Source organism: Brienomyrus brachyistius, chromosome 3 (assembly GCF_023856365.1).
Source record: "Brienomyrus brachyistius isolate T26 chromosome 3, BBRACH_0.4, whole genome shotgun sequence".
NCBI lineage: Eukaryota > Metazoa > Chordata > Actinopteri > Osteoglossiformes > Mormyridae > Brienomyrus > Brienomyrus brachyistius.
This window is the reverse complement of record NC_064535.1, coordinates 3,891,563-3,911,863: the sequence shown is the minus strand read 5'-3', so window position 1 is coordinate 3,911,863 and position 20,301 is coordinate 3,891,563. Positions and strand designations below refer to the sequence as shown.

General features: G+C 45.9%; 2 protein-coding genes across 2 annotated transcripts; one reads left to right on the top strand and one right to left on the bottom strand.

Annotated features, from left to right (window-relative positions):
- Nucleotides 1–370: 370 nt before the first annotated feature.
- Nucleotides 371–19,480, top strand: LOC125738186 (calpain-1 catalytic subunit-like). The gene is made up of 23 exons (XM_049006879.1): nucleotides 371–1,030; nucleotides 3,014–3,050; nucleotides 4,498–4,744; nucleotides 7,278–7,347; nucleotides 9,984–10,099; nucleotides 10,235–10,368; nucleotides 10,451–10,619; nucleotides 10,737–10,820; nucleotides 10,964–11,049; nucleotides 12,793–12,867; nucleotides 13,948–14,108; nucleotides 14,237–14,406; nucleotides 14,916–14,927; nucleotides 15,135–15,346; nucleotides 15,462–15,501; nucleotides 15,608–15,673; nucleotides 15,821–15,878; nucleotides 16,045–16,109; nucleotides 16,294–16,362; nucleotides 16,833–16,911; nucleotides 17,785–17,898; nucleotides 18,006–18,064; nucleotides 18,189–19,480. The coding sequence occupies exons 3-23, from the start codon at nucleotides 4,499–4,501 to the stop codon at nucleotides 18,213–18,215; spliced, it is 2,112 nt and encodes a 703-aa protein (XP_048862836.1). The 5' UTR covers nucleotides 371–1,030; nucleotides 3,014–3,050; nucleotide 4,498; the 3' UTR covers nucleotides 18,216–19,480.
- On the bottom strand, nucleotides 19,352–20,300 carry mrps28 (mitochondrial ribosomal protein S28). Its single transcript, XM_049006876.1, has one exon. It carries the CDS (start codon nucleotides 20,255–20,257, stop codon nucleotides 19,673–19,675), a length of 585 nt encoding a protein of 194 aa, XP_048862833.1. The 5' UTR covers nucleotides 20,258–20,300; the 3' UTR covers nucleotides 19,352–19,672.
- Nucleotide 20,301: the final 1 nt, after the last annotated feature.

Below are 20,301 nucleotides of genomic sequence, written 5' to 3'. Positions count from 1 at the left end.
TGAGAAAAAAATTTTGCCTGAGTAAATATTTTTATTTAGCAGGCGTTTACAGTTAGAATGGTGTGTGTTTTTGTTTTGACAAATATGAGCTTTGGGTTGAAATGCACAGTTCATGTATGTTCCGCGTCATGCTAGTTGACCGGACACAATTTCAAATAATTATTTTTACACGGAAATATGACTTTAGCTGTGTTTAATGGTAACCTCGTGATTTTCTAATAAAGTACTTCTTCATTCTGTTTCCCAAAATACTCTACAAAGTGATTTACTTTAACATCCCTGGCTCCTGTTACTAAAATAAATACCTAATCTATTAAAATACTGCTGGCTGGATGTGTCGGATCAATCTGCGGGTTGCTGGGGGTTGGAGAAATTGCACAAACGCGCTAACAAGAACTGAAAGGAACCGTAGGAGACTTTGGCCTGTTGCCTATACGCAGTTTTAACTGAGTCATCCTTGTTTTTTTTTTCGTTTTGAAGTATAGTATCTATCGATCAGGAGCAAATCAGCAGTATACAAATCTGAAGAGTGCCGGGCCTTCGCTCACACGGGACCGTTCAGATTGAGTTACTTTACAAGCCTGTGCACTCGGCCCATTATTTTAAATATAAAGGTTAAATTCCCAGGAGGCTGGAGACTGGGGTAATTAATACTGCATTCGAGGCGCGGCCTTTTATCTAAACAGGGATCTCCGTAATCTTAGGGCGCCAGTCGGTAGTATCACTCGCATCGCCTGGTTCCTCTCCTCCGCTGGAGGTGCTGTGCTTAGCAATCAAAGCCGGCAAGACTGCAGCGCAGTATCGCCATAGTGGTTTTGGGCTCTTTAAAGGAGACCTTAACAGCGGCCGATCGCGGCTGTCCTCCTGTGAATCCTTATCGGCAGTCCCCGGCGGGCCCGGCCGGCGGTAACATCAGCTGCTTCCAAGGAATCCGGCATCGTAATTTCTACCCTCCGGGGTCCGGGTTTAAGGACACGGTCCGGCCTGACAGAAGCGCGTCCCGGGACTGTCTGTGTGTGGCTGATTTGTGGTAAGTATGAGGGGATCTTGTATGTGTGTTTGTATTCGCTTAGTAACACGTGATTGACGAGTTTTAACTGGTTGCCTTGGGCTGTAAGTAACGCGTCCGTCACTCCAGCGGGTCTCGATCGCCGAGATAATGTCTGCATGGTGGTTTACGTTGTTTCTGCAGAGTTTGAGATACGGATGCCTTATCAGATTTGGCTTTGTCATCCAGAAGGGTGCTTGGGGTGATTTTGCATTTAACACGTGCATGGGGGTTATTTGGGTAATCTCTGAATGTTTTTGCTAGTTGTATTTCTGCTCTTATAATTATTTATTGTCATTATTATTATTTGCCGTCAAGTCCCCGTTATTTTCTCATCTCATTTAGCTACTCGGCATCTTCCGAGGCGGTCATAGATTATTCATGTAGACATTAAAACTGGTAACTGAAACTTAGCTTTACTAAGGTTTTCCAAATTTAGTTTGGTTAAAATAACTATGAGCAGCTCAGTTTTCGTTTTTCTACTTCCAGAAACTCTGGAATTGGGACTGATATTTTTTACTTTATTTTTAACAACCACAAGCCATTTATGCAAAGTCCTTTTAGATATTGTTAGGAGTTAAAAAAAGTATTAATCGCAAACGACTTTCAAACAGGCAACACTAAACTATAATTTTATGCCTTATAATTTGATGCCTTAAAATATCTCGTCACACCTTTTATAATATTATCATACTTATTTATAAATAAAAATGTAAAACATCCCTCAAGACGCTGGATCATAAGATGTTTGTATGATTACACGTGTTTATAGTTGTCTTGTGCATGTTTCTTTATCACAGTGATCCGGCGCTTTTCTCTGGAAACGTATTTTTTGTTATTTCTCCTTTACACTGATTGGTCGCTGTCTTGTATTTATTCCTGCCTCGTTAAAATCATAACAGCCCCCCTGGATGGCGCCGCCTGTTGGCATGGCTGCCGGAGGGGGAGGGGGGGTTGGCTCTGCTCAGCTGTCCTATGAACTCAGGCAGAGCGCACCCCCCCCCCCGGTACACAAACATGGCCGTACTGAGAGGCGCTGTTGTGCTTTTGGCGGAGAGAATCCAGATTCCCTCTCCCCGGTGTTTGACAGTGTAGCAGTTTCGTGTTATATGGGTGTTCAGTCACCAACTGGGCCAACATTAACCTAAACCAAAGCCCCTTTTTTCCTTTCGATCCACAAATTATAACCCTGCAGGCCTGTGCTCTTGTTTACGGTGACACAGGAATGCATAAACGCACATATGCAGGCTTAGTAGCAGAAATAGGGGGGGGGGGCTTGCCTCAAACTGGCGGCTGTCCTGCTTTCAAATGCCTGACATTTTGAAACCACGATGATTCTTATTGTGCTTCTGCTCGTCTTAAAGCAGCTTCTAAATGAGAAAACCCCATTAGTGTAAACATAAGCTTAAAAAATCCTGATTATTTCAATTTATTATGTGTTTCTGTTGCATGTAAAAAAAAAAAAAAAAAAGTTTCAGTAGTCACATACAGCTGACCGCTATTGGCTGCCTCGTTAAAAGCACCCACCAATGGCATTGCTCCTGCTTAGCCTCATTAGCCATGCAATACTTGGATGAGCTGTCATTAAAATTGAATAACCATGCACAACCTAGTCAGTGCGAGTTTCCTATTTTGGCTCGAATAAGCAATATTGGACTTGACATGTGACTACAGCTCTGCCCGCCGCACGAGGGCCGTGCTCCGGCTCACCTCTGGCTTTACAGTGGTTGCTGGGGGCAGCTGGAGCACTGCATTAGGCAGGCCAATCCCTCTGGCTGGGCCTTAGGCTTCGTGTGAAATACCGGCCTGCCCAAAAGCTTTGTTTAGGCGGAACTTATGGCTTGATCGGGGTGGGGGAGGGGGGGGGGGGCTTGTTCATTACTATTCATGCCAGTTTTCTGTTAGGTTTGGAAGCTGAGATGAGAATAACAAAACCTGTGTTGATTGTTTTTCCGTGAATTACAGCCAACGTCCTCTTTCCCTTAAAGCAGTGAGGCCACAGGTAACCCTACCTTACTCTGCCTTGCTTGCTGTTGTCTTTCGCCCTGGGGAAGGAGGGCTGCGCAAAGCACACCAGCAAAAAGCCTGCTGTTGCAGTTTTAATGGAGCGTTTTGCCCTCATTCCCTCGAATTCACGTGTCATACTGACAGCCCATCTTCCCCTGAGCTGCTATCGCAGTCTCGTCTGCAGTACTTCACATCTTCTTTTCTCCTTCTGTTATTTTCATGGTACCTATTTTTGGTGTGTTTTTTTGTGGCAGTACAAAAAAAAAAAGCTAATTTCGCTTTACATCGGCTTCAGCCCAGCAGCGGGGCGTTTGTGTTCATTAAAACATGTTTCAAGTGAGGAAGCACGTGATTGTATTGTTTGACCTTCGTCAGCCACCGTAGTACAATTCACAGGTGTGCATTTCAAACTTATCATGAAGCCAGACATTAAGTAAAGTAAATGGAGTCTGCTGTATCGCTCAGAGACGCTCTGTGCCTTAACTGACGCCCCTCTGCTGCCTGCTGTAATGGCGTCTCATAAGACTGACATTGCAGTGCGTGTCAGCTTCGTGCGCATGCATAATTTAACTTGCCATTTCTCCATGCCAATTCAGATTTTCGTATGTATCATATTGCTTAGCAATGTAATAATCTTTTTGTGTTATATGGATTGTTAAGGAGGGTGCACTGCGGCTTAGTGGGGAGCGGTATGACCTCACACCTGGGGGTTGTGGGTTCGAAACCCACCCCCAGGGCTGTGTTTGCATGTTCTCCCTGTCTCTGTGTGGGTTTCCCCAGGCAACCCTGCTTTCCACATGCTGCCGCTGAGTGTGTATTTCAGCACGTGTCTGTCCAGTGAAAAGCAGGATTGCCCACTTTTTCACAATCATGACTTCTTCCTATAACTGGAAGGTTCCCATTCCCCTCTGTCTACCGATTGTTTGACATCTGATTTGAGCAATGAAAAGATGGTTTATGAAGTCTTCTGTTTAACTAGTATTTATGTTTGTACTAGTTAATATTTGTATTCACGATAGTCATTTTTACGATACATATTTTATTATACGAATTATAACCTCTAAGGAGGGACCGACTCCATACTGATGCCTCTGGGTTTACAATGTCATGTTATAAAAGTTCTTGTGGGGGTAATGGCCTGGTGTCCCAATACTTTTGTCTATACAGTGTGGTTGTTTTTCCATCGGACAGCAACAATATGGTTATTGTTCTATAAAAGGAGGTTCATTGAAGCACCTTGAGAGTATATCTGGGGGGCAGCATACAGTTTTAAGTTCTTCCTTTGACTGAGAAGACGCATAATGGGATGATACAGGAGACACTGACGCGGGGAAGTGGTGATCTGCTTAGTTTCAGCCACCATCCCTGTCCTGGGTGCGCCGGAGGGGGGTATTTATAGACCCGCTGTGGGTAAGTCTGTCATTCTTATTTTATCTGGCCAGCATGTACCCCTTTGGAGGGATCTCAACTCGCATACAGGCGGACAGACTGAAGGCGGATGGGATGGGCTCCATCGAGCAGGCGGTGCAGTTCCTGAACCAGGATTACGAGGCCCTCAAGCAGGAGTGCCTGGAGAGCGGCTGCCTCTTCGAGGACCCCTGCTTCCCAGCCGAGCCGTCCTCACTCGGCTTCAAGGAGCTGGGACCCTACTCCTCCAAGACCAGGGACGTGGAGTGGCTTCGTCCCACGGTAAGGCTGCGAGGATCTGGGCCTGGGAGCTCGTCGCCATGGAGGGAGGCCTGACTCCATTGCTGAAGTCACCTGTGCGGGGGTTTGTTTTGTGGGAAGAGGATGTTCTGGCGTCTGGCCAGGATCAGATTGCCGAATCCCAAATGCCGTTCTAACTAGTGTCGGAAGTAGCTTGATATGCTAATTCACGTCGGCTACATGCAGTTTAATCTGCTTAGCATCAGCCAGTTTGGGGGGTGTGTGTTTGGTCACCGCAGCACATGTACGTGTGACACCTCCGATTTTGTATCGATGGCCGCGATATCATGAACCCGAGAGTTTCTTGCTTCCTTGGGTTGGGTTCACTTTCATGCCTGTTAAAAATTTCCTCCTGGTTCTCAGGTAGCTGCACATTCTCGGCGTGTAACATGTTACATGTTTATGTTACGCCATAATCCACAGTAATCTATTTCTATGTATAGCTGAACACTCTCTTACACTCTCTGTAAATAAAGCATGACTCCAGCTGTAATTATCAATCAAACCTGCCCGTGAGGTAGATGAGTGTCCTACCAGCAGACTCTTTAAACTCGTTCCTTTTGCATTTTGTTGCCCTGGGGTTGCGGGGGCAGGGCTGGGCCGCTGAGCTCAGTCAGGAGTACCGCTGTTAATCTGAATCAAAGGCCTTGTTTGTTTTCTCATTAGACGCACAGCTGTGGTCATAAAACTGAGGGCTGCTATGATGTTTACTGCTGGCCAGTTGCTTTCATTATTCTCTGGCAGGAAGAATATGAACACACCCATTCAAATTGCTATACAATGGTACAATAAAGTCTATTCAAGAATTAATGGCACCCATCATGAAAATGACAAGAAATCATTGTATTAAATAAATAAAACATAGGTTTCAAAATTATTAGCACCCATAAATAATATTTGGTATATAAATTACCAAGGCCAATTGGTATCTATTGAAAAGTTCTCTTCTGTTAAGTTGGTCTCAATATATAGGAACTTTATTGTCATCACTCACCAGTTTCCCTGGGGTATAAATAGGAGGTTGTACACACCCCTTTGTCATCTAACACTGTGGGCAGCAGCAGAGAGCTGAAAAGAGACAAATAGGTGCTGTTCTATACAGATCAGGTAACACATTAACACTTGAAAATATGAATGAGCGCAGCTTTGAGAATTATCAGAAAGTTTCAGAAGTCTGGAATTCGGGTAGGTTTGCCGAGGACAGGATGCATGCACACAGTAACCTCCAAGGGGAAGATGATGAGGGAGACCAGTCCTGAGGAACCCAAGGATCAGTCTCCTGGGTTATCAGGTTTCTCTCAGACAGCACCTAAATGTCCATAAACCCTTTGGAAATGTTGCACAAAAGAATCTCTAACTAGCACAACCCTCAAATTTCAAAGTGTGAACTTTGATAAGCATTATTTGAACTACCATTGGAATGCTGTACTGTGATTACACGAGATCAATACCAAAAGCTTCACACACCTTAGGCAAGAGCATTGCGTACAATGAAAAACAGTATGATTATTCATTTTTATGAAGGACAGCAATAATTCTATACTTCCCGAAATTTAATCAGTACTTCAGTTCGACCGGACTTGTTCTAGGCATCTGGTGGGTTTGCATCATATTTGACTAAAGCTGCCTCTTCGACATTATTTTCCATTGAATATTTCGAAGATGAATGGGTCTGATTACGTATGCCTGGAAGTTCTGGGATGACTTTGTCACCTGTGCCTTTCACAGTCACGCTTAATGGGAGTGCAGAGTTGGCGTACGTTGACCGGAGTGTCTGCCATCATGCCTGCCATACCCGTATTACTGTGTGCTGCACACTTGTGAGAGCGGGCAGTGATGCAGAAACGTGCCTCTCCCTGGTGAGCGTATGTTTTGCTCGGGGTGGGGGGGGGGGGGTTAAATAGTTCAGAATCCTGCACGCCGGCCCTGCCTTCCCGCTGTTGCTGAGGGCCGGTCGCGGGACGTGGGCATACAGCTCGCATCATGATTGGCCGATGGACAACAGGTGCACCCTGGGATGCCTTCGAGTTGGCCTGGCCTGGCTGATTCACTGGTCCCTGAGGCTTGCTTGGATAGACCTCTTTTTTTCCTCGGAGAAATGTCCGAGAACTGGTGATTCAGATGCTACTGGATGGTAAAGCGTTCCAAATATGGTCTACGAACTTCTGTGTTGACTTTCCCTCCAAGTTATCCCAAGGACAAAAATATACCTACTGTCCCAGTGAAAAATCGAAGCCGAGGCTTACATCGTCCTGAAAGCATGTACAAATAAAACAGAATAGGGTGAGAGCCGAACCACACCGACAGAAACACTGTACTGTTACTTCTTTTAAGTGCGAGGCTTGTTCAGATTTCTGTCCATTAGGGTTGCCTTTTTTAAGATGAGATAAAAAATTAGCCTGGGAAGTTAAGACCCGCTGTTTTGGCTGAAAGCTTTTCAGGTGAGCTGTCGTGCTTTTCCTCTGGCTGCTCAGACATTCCTGAGTTGTTCGACTGGTTTTTTTTTTTTTTACAGGAGTTGGCGAGTGACCCCCAGTTTATTGTGGGCGGAGCTACAAGGACTGACATTTGCCAGGGGGCCCTGGGTAAGTTCTGATTGGCCCCTGCCTTCTATGTACCCCACCCTCTGTCATACAGAGTCCAATTCAAAACTGGCTCATGACTCCCCTTTCATCTGTATGGGGTGTCTTGTGACGCTCAGCTCCTCTGGATTATGCGGCATGGGACACGCCCCCTGCGAGTGACGACCGCCTGTCCTCATGGCGCTGCGGTCGCCAGCTCAGGTTTTGGACTTCCTGGTGTTGTGGGCAAACTCTCCCATTCTCTGTTCTCTGTGTCTTTACCTCCTGCATTAAAAACATTTTCTATTGGGCCAAATACAGCACTTGCTTGGCATTAAGCAGGAAGTGTGTTGGCAGCGTGTCTTTTTCCGCAGTGACCTTATATGGAACCTCACCACAGTGCCTGCGGTTTATTGAGCGAAAACAGGCCTGCTTTGAAAAGCATCGCAAGCCCCTCCCCCTGCCGTTGTTCTGATTGGACCACACTTCTGTGCTCTGTGGCATTTGGATGAACTCCCTGAGTGGCAGGCGGATGGACTACTGGAGAGCAAGCAAGGGATTCCTCACCCTTCTAAAAACACTCTTATAGCTCGGTCGTTCTCTGTGGTTATACTAGCACTGACTCACTATAAGAGGTCATTTATGACCCACAGGGTGTGAGTGACCACTCAGGAGGAATTAGTAACGGGGAACCCCAGGCTTTAAGGGGGAAATGCGACATTGGGCCCTTCCCCTCCATCATATTGTACATCCTTGCTGACTGGGAGGGCTGGGAAGTGTAGACCTTGCAAAAGTGCCAGTTGTTTTGCAGCTGTGATTCTTCATTGCCTCTTGAAATGAAGGTAAATAAAGTGAATATTGCAGGAAAGTGGACCAGTGCCCTGTGTGTGGAAACCCTCTGAGTCTTGCGCCATGAATGCAGAGCGTGACGCAGAGTCTTGAATGTAACTCATGTTACGGCTGGAGGGTGCGTCCGGGCACATAGCTGGGGTGAGTCATCGCTGTGAACCGCTAACTCACAGCCCGGGCGCCCAGGGAGGAGACGGCCCCTCTGCCTCGAGTGCGAGTGTTCAGCCCCTGTGCCTCGAGTGCGAGTGTTCAGCCCCTGTGCCTCGAGTGCGAGTGTTCAGCCCCTGTGCCTCGAGTGCGAGTGTTCAGCCCCTCTGCCTCGAGTGCGAGTGTTCAGCCCCTGTGCCTCGAGTGCGAGTGTTCAGCCCCTCTGCCTCGAGTGCGAGTGTTCAGCCCCTGTGCTGAGCACTGTCTCATAGTGCTACAGCTTCTATTTGCAAGTTCCACCCCGTTTTTAACATTTTTGTGTTTTTTTGTTTTTTATTTAAACTGTGCCGCTCTTAACAGTACTGCTCGTTCACGAGTCCTGTTGGTCATCAACACGGAAAATGGCAGAATTATCTCCATTGTCTCCCATATTTCCCATGCAGGCCTTCCTCTGTGTGTCGTCCTGGCATCTTGCCTCCGACTCTTACAAGTGTCTGTGGCCAGCGACTCCCCCTGCTGTTCGCAGTGGGTATGACTACATGCTTTGGGTCGTGTTTTCCATTGTGAAGCATTTGTCATTGCTGATTTGCCCATCTTCATCAGCAGTGTGGTTGCTGGGCAGGGCATTTGAATGGTGCTGCCGGGTGCTGAGACTTGCCGGGATCAGTCGATAATTTCTTTTGTTTTGCGTTTCTGTTTTGCGTTTTCACACGATGTCCTCCATGCCTCCAGGACAGCAGGCTTGAATCCCGCCTTTGCGCTCTGTGTGCGCTTTGCACTTTCCGCCACGTACCTGTTCCTCAGAGTTTAAAAACCATGCATTCAGCTCTCTAAAAACCCCTCGTTGGTTAAGAGCCACAGGGGCCGTATTTGCTGTTCTGGGTGTGGTGGAGCACGGAGAAGGTTCCATGACTCAGAGCGCTGATAACGTGATCCAGCTCGCGGGACGGTTCACGTTCATTACCGGCAGGGGATTCATGCCCATGTTTGGTGAGACGCAACCCTCATTATTCCATTTTACATTTTATTTAGATGCTAGTTTGATAGTTAACAGACACTCAGGGCCAGCCCTACCTGGAACAACTGGGAGTTAAGGACCTCTTTCCTATAGTGAAATCACTCTGCCGACATTGGGATTTGAACCAGTAACCTTCTGATCACACCCCACTGAATGGCACAGCGCTCCCTTATGCCTCTCTCCCCTTTCTCTTTTCACCGTGTCTGGTTGCCCCGAAAGGTCACACCTCCTCAATCTGCATGGTAACTCGTGCCAGTCTGCCATTCCCTAATCGCGATCCTGGGGATTCCTGGAGCGTCGCAGCTACGTGCTTCACCTTGTGTAATCTTTGTCCCTCGAGATTATCTCGCAGACTCACCGTTGCGCTCTGCTGCTGCCTGCACGTCTCTAGTTTAACTCCGTTTCCATCGATGCGGCTTTAATCCTCCAGGGGACCCATACAGGCTGCTGACGCTGTTTATCCCTGCATCTTCGCCCGTGATTTACACTTGGCACTGGTTTACTATCCTGTTGGTTTTTTTTGTCTTGTTTTACTCACATTATATAAACTGCAGCTGCTCGGTCTAAGCCCCATCTCCTGGTTAGTGTTGGTTAATTATAATAGCACTAACGAGAGGGTAACGACTCTCTCTGTCTGACTGTACAGGGGACTGCTGGCTTCTGGCGGCCATTGCCTCGCTCACCCTGAATGAAAATGTGCTGAATCGCGTCGTCCCTCACGGCCAGACCTTCGAAGACTATGCTGGAATCTTCCATTTCCAGGTGCTTAGTTTAAGCATGTTCAGGTTACCATGGCGCCCTCGACCACACAGTTAAATGCCAAACTGGATGCCGTATAAGAAAAAGCTGCATTGATGTGTCTGGTCCTTCTCTCACCTCCCACCTTTCGTGTCCCAGTTCTGGCAGTTCGGTGAGTGGGTGGACGTGGTGATCGATGACCGGCTGCCGGTGAAGGCCGGGGAGCTGATGTTTGTCCACTCAGCCGAGGGCAATGAGTTCTGGAGCGCCCTGCTGGAGAAGGCCTACGCCAAGTATGTGCTCGCCTGCTAGCCGACCACGTTGCACCACAAGCAGCCGCTCGCAACCACTAACCCTGTAACTGTGTCATCACAGGCTCAATGGCTCCTATGAAGCGCTGTCAGGGGGCAGCACCACCGAGGGGTTCGAGGATTTCACAGGGGGTGTGGCAGAGATGTACGAGCTGCGGAATGCCCCCAGGGACCTCTATAAGATCATCAGCAAGGCCCTGGACAGGGGCTCGCTGCTGGGCTGCTCCATCGACGTCAGTAGTCCCTTCGCTGCTTCTAGCTCTCCTGGAGAGCAGCCATATTGAACAGAACCCCACCGTATAAACGTTACGGCGTAGCTGAGACTCAAACCCTCCCCCGGCCCTTTGCAGATCACCAGTGCCTTCGATATGGAAGCTGTGACCTTCAAGAAGCTGGTGAAGGGCCATGCGTACTCCGTGACCGCGGTGAAGCAGGTGGGCGGGGCCAGAGAAAGAGGCAGCAGGCTAACAGTCTTAGCTTCTGCTAGCTCCCTATTAAATGCTTGAACCCAAAGTGTTCTGCGTTGTAGGCATGTTCATTGCCACCTCCACTACTGCGATTGCTTATTATGTCATAGGTAAATTACCAGGGTGAAATGGAGAGGCTGATTCGCATCAGGAACCCCTGGGGGCAGGTGGAGTGGACCGGGGCATGGAGTGACAAGTGAGTGGAGTCTCCAAACATGCGTGTTTTGCCTGTTTCTCTGCACATATGTCAGCTACCAAGCCCATTAGCCAGTGAAGTGCAGCTCATTAGCTGTGAAATGCAATCGCTAACGGTGTGTTAGCGAAGTGCTATTGCTGACAGTATTCCTATAAAGTGCTTTGGCTAGCAGTGGGCCGGTGGTGTGTCAGTTAAGTGCTGCTGCTGGCTGTTTGCCTTTAAAATGCTGCTGACGTGCCAATAAAAGAGCTTTTGCTAATGGTATGTCAGACAGTTGTTGCAGTCTGCATGTCTCCTGGGCCTTTCCAACCATGTGACCTGCTTATTGTCACCCACCACCCATACACTCTTTCACTTTGATCTGTAAGTGGCCCACCTAACCCACAGGGTCCAAAGGGAATGTAAATACCTTCGCGCCCCACCTGCCCCCCCCCAGGCAGGGAGGTAACTGACCATATGACGCACATCCTGGTTCTTCCATCCATCTAAATTGCGTTTATTAGGCGCATTCGCACAAAAGTTCAGGGTCCGATTTCCTGGGCCGTCTCAACCTGGAACTTTTGTTGCTCGTGGCCGCTGGCGTGTGTCACTTTCCCGGCGTGCAACAGGAACTGCGACCTTTATGCTAAATTAGCATGGAAGACAAACAAAAAGGCAGGATAAGCTTCGCGTGCAATTTCATAAGAAACTACACCACCACCCCAAAACAGTGGAAGATAAACAAGTGTTTTTTTTCTACTGGAGGAGGTAGCACAGTCCAAAAATATGCCAACAGATCAATCTTTTGTTTTCCAAAGAATAGAAAGTGATGTAATGTTATTCCACTAATCAGGGCTGGCAAGTTCCACCGTCAGCACCGGTAATATTAGACAGAAGTATACGGTTATAGATTGAATTTTCCAGTGCAGGAATATGGACACCCAAACAGAAAAGATATTCATTAATGCATGTATTGAAATTTATATACAAAAATAAATTTTGCTCCTCTACTTCTGTCTTCCCTGCCCTTCTGTGTAACTTCTAACTTGGCACTGCTACTTGTGGTAAACCAGTCAGCAAGTTTATCGGCGCAAGTCCCACCCAGTAGTTCCTGGTTGAACGAAAAGTGACTAATCCAGAGTAGTAACTAAAAAAAAAGTTCAGGGACTGCACTGCCTCTGAGAAACTACAATTGGCCTGTGATCCTGTGGTGGGAGCATGACTGAAATTCTTGGTTCCTGAAAAAGGTTCCTGTGGTAGGAACATGACTGAAATTCTTGGTTCCCGAAAAAGGTTCCTGTGGTAGGAACATGACCGAAATTCTTGGTTCCTGAGAAAGATTCCTGTGGTAGGAACATGACCGAAATTCTTAGTTCCTGAAAAAGGTTCCTGTGGTGAGAATGCCCCTAATGTCCTCACTCAGAAGCTTCCCTTGAGTCCTCTTCTAGAAGGCTGCTGAGGGTGTTTGTTAAAGTCACATATAGGTTAAATGCAGCGGACATATTTCGTTGTTGTACTGTGGTGTGTGAACAATGACAATCACTAAATTAAATTAATTGTTAATAAAAGATACTTGATTCAAGCATCACCTCGCCAGAAGCGATTGTTTTTTTTCACAAGGGAAAGCTCTCTTGCTGATGGTGTGCTTTTGTCAGCAAAGTGCAATGCCTGAAGGGGAAATACAGTTGCTGCCTGTAAGATATTGCTGCCTGCTAGGCGCTCTCACACCAGCATCCGCTAACTGCTTCTTGTGGCTTTGTCCAGCTCCTCTGAGTGGGATGAGATCGACCCGTCCGAGAGGGAGGACCTGCATCTGAAGATGGAAGATGGGGAGTTTTGGTAAAACTGTTTTCTTTCAAATACAGGTACCCGTCGACTTGTGTCTCGGTTCAGTCCCGGACGTGAGGACATAAGTCACTTTGGACATCTTGATCATTATAGGAGATGGGTCAAATATATTGTACAAGATACAGTATCACACACATTTACCCGAACCTCGTTAGTGGAAGCACAGTCGGTTTTGTATTGCAAGTCGGTTTAACTGTTTCCAAAGGATATCATAAATTCAGTTCTAACTAGTTAGAATGCAAATTCTTGATATCAGAAATTCAACTTCAGATAAAATGCATATGGTTGATATTGGAAATTCAGTTTTAACTAAATTCGGTTTTCTTATATCAAGAATTCAGGTTTAGTCAAAATTCCAATTGTTGATATCAGGAATTCAATTGTAACTAATTATAATTCGGTTTTAATTATAGCTAGTTTACAGTTGAATTCCTGGTATCAGTAATGGTCATTTTAAATAGTTACAACTGAATTCAGTGATATCAGAAATTGGCGTTTTAATTGGTTCAAATTCCAACTCCCACTGAAATGAAAGAGAAAAACGTTTTGAATCTCGCTAGCTAAAATCGAATTTACGATATCAGGAACTGGCATTCTAACTATTACTACTGAATTTCTAATGAAGAATTTGCATTCTAACTTAGAATTGAATTTGTGACATCCTGTAGAAATGGCTTGCCATAGTTTTGGTTCTTGCATCATGCCACACATGTGCGCTAACATCCTGTTTTGGGTGTTTCTCGATAAATTTTATTAAGGCTGTTATGGGACGTGAGCATGACCGGACGTTACTCTATGGGTGGCTGTAATTGTTCCTTAGTTCTTTTCCTTGATGTACAAGTGCATGTTCCACTCTTAGTCAATAATTATATTAAATTTTTTTTTACTATGAAATTCCCTTTAGATGCTGTTGCTGCTTAAATATGAACGAATGAATGAACCAATGAATGAAACAGATGGATAGATGGACATTTTTTCCTTTAAAAAAAAAAAGCTCTGTGTATTTAATCAATTAGAAAATAAAGTAGAAAGGATACCTGGACACCCTGCAAGTCGCGACCTCTTTCTCAGGATGTCCTTCCAGGAGTTTCTGCGGCAGTTTTCCCGTCTAGAGATCTGCAACCTGACACCGGATGCCCTGAACGAGGACACCCCCAGCTTCTGGAACACCATCAAGTTCCACGGTTCCTGGAGGCGGGGCAGCACGGCCGGCGGCTGCCGGAACCATCCCAGTGAGCGATCGCCATGACCGCCCGATCTGTCACCTCCACCATGTTCACCTGTGACGACGCAGTGTCGGCGTGAAGCTGTAGCCTCCTGTTTCCTCCTCTTACATCCCGCACTCCCAACCCAACCCCAGATACCTTCTGGATCAACCCGCAGTACAAGATCACCCTGCTGGAGGAGGACGATGACCCGGACGACGACGAGGTGGCCTGCAGCTTCCTGGTGGCCCTCATGCAGAAGGACCGACGGCGGTTCCGCCGGCATGGGCAGGACATGCACACGATCGGCTTCGCTGTCTACGAGGTGAGACTCCCCTTCCGGGCCACCATCTGTGACCGGGAATGTTTCGAAGGCCTAGTTCATGTTCACGAAAATGAAACACCCATTATATATACCACCAGTCATAATTTTTTGCATACACTGAGATTTTCTACATTTGTTTGTTGCTCGCTTAACATTTACTAAAAATACACTGAATATTCTTTGCTAACAAATAAATTTACAGTATGTTCCCCGTTTACCTTTATTAGCAAGAATCATATTTTTGACCGATCAAAGTAACCTCCTCTAGCAGTCATAACAGCAGAGAAAATTTGCGGCGTTCTTTTTACAAGAAACATTAAATACTGCTCAAAACTTCAAAACCCCAGCTTTTTAAAATGGTTAGAAGGTGGAAAGAGCGAGAAATTCACTGCAGAGGAATAAGAATCGTCTCCAGCTACATTTCTGACGAATATCTGCAATTCTGTGTGCGGAATAATTCATTTATGGTTTTTTTTTTCTTTTTTTCTTTTTGTGTCCCATTTTTACAGATTCCAGATGAGGTATGAAGTGGTTCTGTTTCATTTTACTTGGTTAATTCCCTCATCGGCATACCTATGGCAGTAAGAATGTAACCAAAGGCATATTTAGCAGAAAGACCTTGTTGCCATTATTACAGTCCATGTTCACTGGCTCCCTCTAGTGGTGAGCACTTTTTAAGCACATGGACTCCTTGAAGTGCATGTTTATCCTACACTCCACCCTCACAGTTCAAGGGCTGCCAGAACATCCACTTGAAGAAGGACTTCTTCCTGACGCACTCGTCGTGCGCGCGCTCTCAGACCTTCATAAACCTACGTGAAGTGAGCACACGCCTTCACCTGCCCCCGGGGGAGTACCTCGTCGTGCCCTCCACCTTTGAGCCGAGCAAAGAGGCCGACTTCGTCCTCAGGGTCTTTACCGAGAAGATGTCCGAGACAGAGTGAGTGCATATGACCTTTCACCTTTCTTGCATCATCCTCTGTTGGCCACTCGCCCCTCCCATTTGAGGAACAACGTTGTGGAAGTGATGAAGTCCAGTTCACGCTTTCTTTCAGGGAGCTGGATGATGAGATCTCAGCCGACCTTGAGGACGCCGTGAGTTGTGCATCACGTCGGACTCCTACTACCACTTTGCATGCCATGGCTGCGTGGGTTTGCCGCAGGTGTCGATATTTGCCTGTTTTACGATTCACTTTTGCAGGAGGAAATCACAGAGGACGACATTGATGATTCCTTCAAGTCTATGTTTGCGCAGTTGGCCGGAGAGGTGAATTGTTTTCTGTTTTCGTCCATAATTAGGATTTTTTTTTTTTACACTAGTTCTTTAGTTTAAATCCAGTTTATTTTAGACATCGCAAAACAAAAGGAATTATTACCTAACGCAAATCTCTAACTTGATATATGTACATTCCAGGACATGGAAATCTCTGTCCGTGAGCTCAGAACCATCCTTAACAGGGTCGTGTCCAAACGTAAGTATGCCTGTGTTTCGTAAGATATCATTCTTCCCGGAATTAAGAGCGGCTTTGGAGCAGCGCATCAAAAACATTGTCCATACTGAAGCCAAAAATGGTGCCTCTTGTTTTCATTTCAGTATCAGGTGATTTCATTTCACTAAAGCGATTGTGTCTATTTCAGATAAGGACTTAAAGACAGATGGTTTCAGTATGGAGTCCTGCCGAACCATGGTTAACCTCATGGACGTATCTTTTAAAGCACGCGGCGCCGTGCGTGTCTGTGAATTTGGCCATTACTCTCCTTTTTCTTCCTGTCATTTTCTCATACTTTCACCTTGTATGCAGTCAGGTACAGTTTTACTCCTGCAAAAATAAGACACTGAACAAAGTCCACGGTGGCACTGCTTTCCTTTACGCGGCAAACTCTCAGAAAGATGGCAGCGCCCGTCTTGGGCTGGTGGAGTTTCAGATTCTGTGGAATAAGATCAGAAAATGGCTGGTGAGTGAACAGTTGGGTCGTGTCGCCCTGTAGCCCAATTGGCCATTATGGCTTTACGATAAGCTTTTTATGACTTATATACGGTATAAATCTGCATTGGCATCAGTGTGACCAAAGAGAAACGGAAATGACTTTATGAGATTATTTTCGTACTTTTATAGCAGCTTTTTACGTGGGGAGCAGAAGTGACCAATTTTATTCGCAAAGGCCTGGTCTGTGTGTGGGTGGTTGCAATAACCTTTAGGTCAGCTGTTCAAACCCAGGTACAAGAACCTATCAGCCAATCAGTCCTCTAATTAGTAATCTAATTATGTAGTTATAGGGAAAACACACACACACACACACAATGGGCCTTTCTGGATAAGATTGACCACCCCTGGTTTAGAAGATGTGATGTTCTGCTGAAGGACTCTGTATGACTCTGCATCACCGTGTCACCGGATCCCTGTCTCTCCCCCCCCTCCCCCCAGGTTCTCTTCAGGCAGTACGACCTTGATAAGTCAGGCACCATGAGCTCCTACGAGATGCGTCTGGCCGTGGAGTCGGCAGGTACCGTTTGATCCAACTCGCTGTTGCTCAGCCTCTTGGCACCGACTGCATGCCATCTCTACGGGCAACTAAGTAGCTGGTTCAAGGCTGGTTTTGCAAGTTTGAGTTTACAGTGTTTCACATGTAATGTACCTTGACCTACTGGGGTTGGACAGTGAAACTGAAACACTGGCCGAGATAGTAATTGAGGTTTCAGACCCATATGTGTGCAGACTGGTGGGCAGTGTTCACTGATTGCACATTGCGTCAAGTACATCTGTGACCAGGACAGCAAGTCTTCGTGGTGTATCAAGAGCCACGGTATCCAGGGTAATGTCAGCATACCACCACAACAGATGGCTGGCATCCAACAGGAGTAACTGTACATGCAAAGGAAAGCTGCGTGAAAGTCTGAGCACTAACCCAGATTCCAGAAAACATAAAACCACAGCTGCCTCACTCGCTGCGGAATGAAATGCACACCTTGACTCTCCTATTTCCGTCAAAATCGTTCATTGGGAGCTCCACAGGCTCATTGTTCATGGTCGGGCTGCTATAGCCAAACCTTTGGCACAAGAAAACCAATGGCAAACGTCGGTGTCAGTCGTGCCAGCAGCGCGAATCCTGGGCTGTGGACAATGTGAAACGTGTATTGTTCTCGGATGAGTCCACCTTCACTGGCTTTCCCACATCAGAGGTTCTTGCAGTGTGGAGAAGCCCCAAAGAGGCTCAACATCCAGACTGTTCTGTACCCAGACTGCAGCTCCATATTAATAAATTACTGTGGTCTAAAACCAGGTGTCTCTTTCACTGTCCGGCTTCTGTATTTAAAAAACACTATGCACAAGGATAAGAACTTGATTATCTAGTTCTCATAGTGCTTATGTTCTACAGGCTTCAAGCTCAACAACAAGTTGAATGAGATCCTGGTGGCCAGATATGCCGAAAACGAGGCCATCGACTTTGATAACTTCATCTGCTGCCTTGTCAAGCTAGAAGCTATGTTCAGTGCGTAGCTCTTTTGAAATGTTCAGGATGCTTTGTGGTATTTCTGAGATTTATTGCTGCACTTTCCTGAAAGTCCGAAGTTGTAAAATTTGTCTTTTGTGTCTTAGGGACTTTTCAAGAACTTAACAAAGATGAGACCGGAGTGGTTGAAATGAACATCACAGAGGTACAATCTCATACTTTCCGACTCAAATGGCTGTGATTTTCATATTAATTCCTACCACAGTGATTCCTTACAGAATCATCTTCACCTTAATGACCAAGACACTTTTCTCCCTTCCTTTCTGCAGTGGTTATATTTGACCATGTGTGGCTGAGGAAGAAATCATTCCAGCAAGGGGTCCAATGGATTTCACCTTAGATCTACTGAAGTCCCACCTTCTCTATCCTGACTGAACTAACAGCTTTGACCTTTAGTGTCTCTAGCCCCTGCAATACTGTGCTAGTTATTGAAAAGGACAGCTCACAAATTCGTGCCATTTTAAACCATTTTATTTGATTAGGGACTTAACATACACTGTGACCTTCTGGATGTTGTTTTTTTGAGACTTGCTGCATAAAAGAATTTAACCATGTAGTTCACAGTTGTTGTTTTTTTTAATTGTTAACCCATTCCAGACTAAATCACCCATTATTGCTGTGTTAAAAAAATATATCTACTACCTAATCAGTGGGCAGTGGTGGTTTGATGGTTAGGGAAGCACACTTGTAATCGAAAGATTGCAGGTTTGAATCCCCAACCTGAAAGGCAACACTGAGGTTCCCTGAGAAAAGTACCGCCCCCATGCACTGCTCCCCGGGTGTTGAATTAGGTGCCCCCTGCTATGTCACATATGGATTAAATGCAGAGGACACCTTTTGTTGTTGTGTGCTGTCAACAATGACAATCACATATTTTATGGAAACTGTACTCCTAAAAATTATTTGCTATAACAGTACTTACCTGCACTGGTACGGCTATAAGAAATAACAGGTGAAAATAAAACTGTCAAGCTGCAGTGATGTTTAAAGGAAAATATTTATGGGAACCCCTGCACCTATTATTATTACAAACCCAAGACCTACGTGTCGGTGACCCCACAAAGTCATAACGAAGTGGTAATTTTTTTAAATAAAATAATTGCTTGGGGAGATTAAAAAGGGTTTATGCATTGAAAATTAAGATTTGAATATTGTAAAAATGTATTACAATCTCTGTGATTTGATAACTTGCTGTTCACTCTCAGGACTGGCATCCATGTTTACCTTGTAGCCTTAATAGATAGCAAATGTGAGGCAACGCAGCTCAATTTCTGCATGCACACCAGAGCACACTCTGGTATTTCTGTACAACTGTACATCTATGGTGATCTCTACCTAATTTCAGGGGTAGAACAGGCATTACCTCAGTAACTGCCCATTGTTAGGAATGCCACACTATTACTTGACTAACAGAAATGTGAAAATGCACACATAGAGCACATAACATACATTTATTACTTGCTTGAATGGACCTTTAGTTTATGGTGACATTTCTTAGATGTGCTGTATCTGTGAAGAACTGTTTCAGAGTGTTATTACAATAAAATGCCATTAACATCAACCTTCGTGGATTTTCTGTCGATTTTGGGTTGTTTTAACTCCATACGCCTATACACAGAAGTATATTATTTCAACCCAGTCATGAAATGTTGATGAAATACAGTATTGTCTTCACACAGTGATAGAATAGTTTACAGTCCGATAACAGTTCAGAGCCGTAACACCCACAGCGTACCACAGCCTCGTAAACTGTCTACTCTTTGGACTTGCCATCTCTATTATCCAGCAGTCCCAGTATAACAGCGTCAGATTCTAGCAGAGTTGTGTCCGTGTTAGACCCCAGAAACCGAGATGTGAGCTCCAGGTCGACCAGCCGTAGGCGCACCCTGGTACCCCTCTGATACTTGTCCCCATCTGCTTCCGGCCGTTGGCACACGCAGTGGAATTTGCCCCCAAAATCGATGTACAGGTCGTCTTGAACGATGTGAAAGATCTTGCCCACGACGACTTTGTCCTTGGCTGGTCCCATTTGAATCAAAGGAGATTGTCTCAGCAAGTATGCGAATGACTTAATATCTTTGACACCAGGCGACGACCGAAGGCCACTTGTCGCTAGATCTTGCTTCTGCATGTCGGAATGCAACTCGTATGCGGCCGCAAATCCACTCTTTGTTTTTTCTGCAGAGCCAGTAGCATTTTCCGTTTCCGACTCATCTCCAGAGCTGCTGCTGCTGCTTTGGGTACTTAATCGGTTCCGTCCAAATGCCTTCCCCCTTCTTAAGAGTAAAATGTGGATGTCCTTCCTCGCTAAACGCACAGCATTCATGATGGTAGCCATTTTAATTGCGTCACCTACCCTCAACGGATTGTGGGAAATGAAGT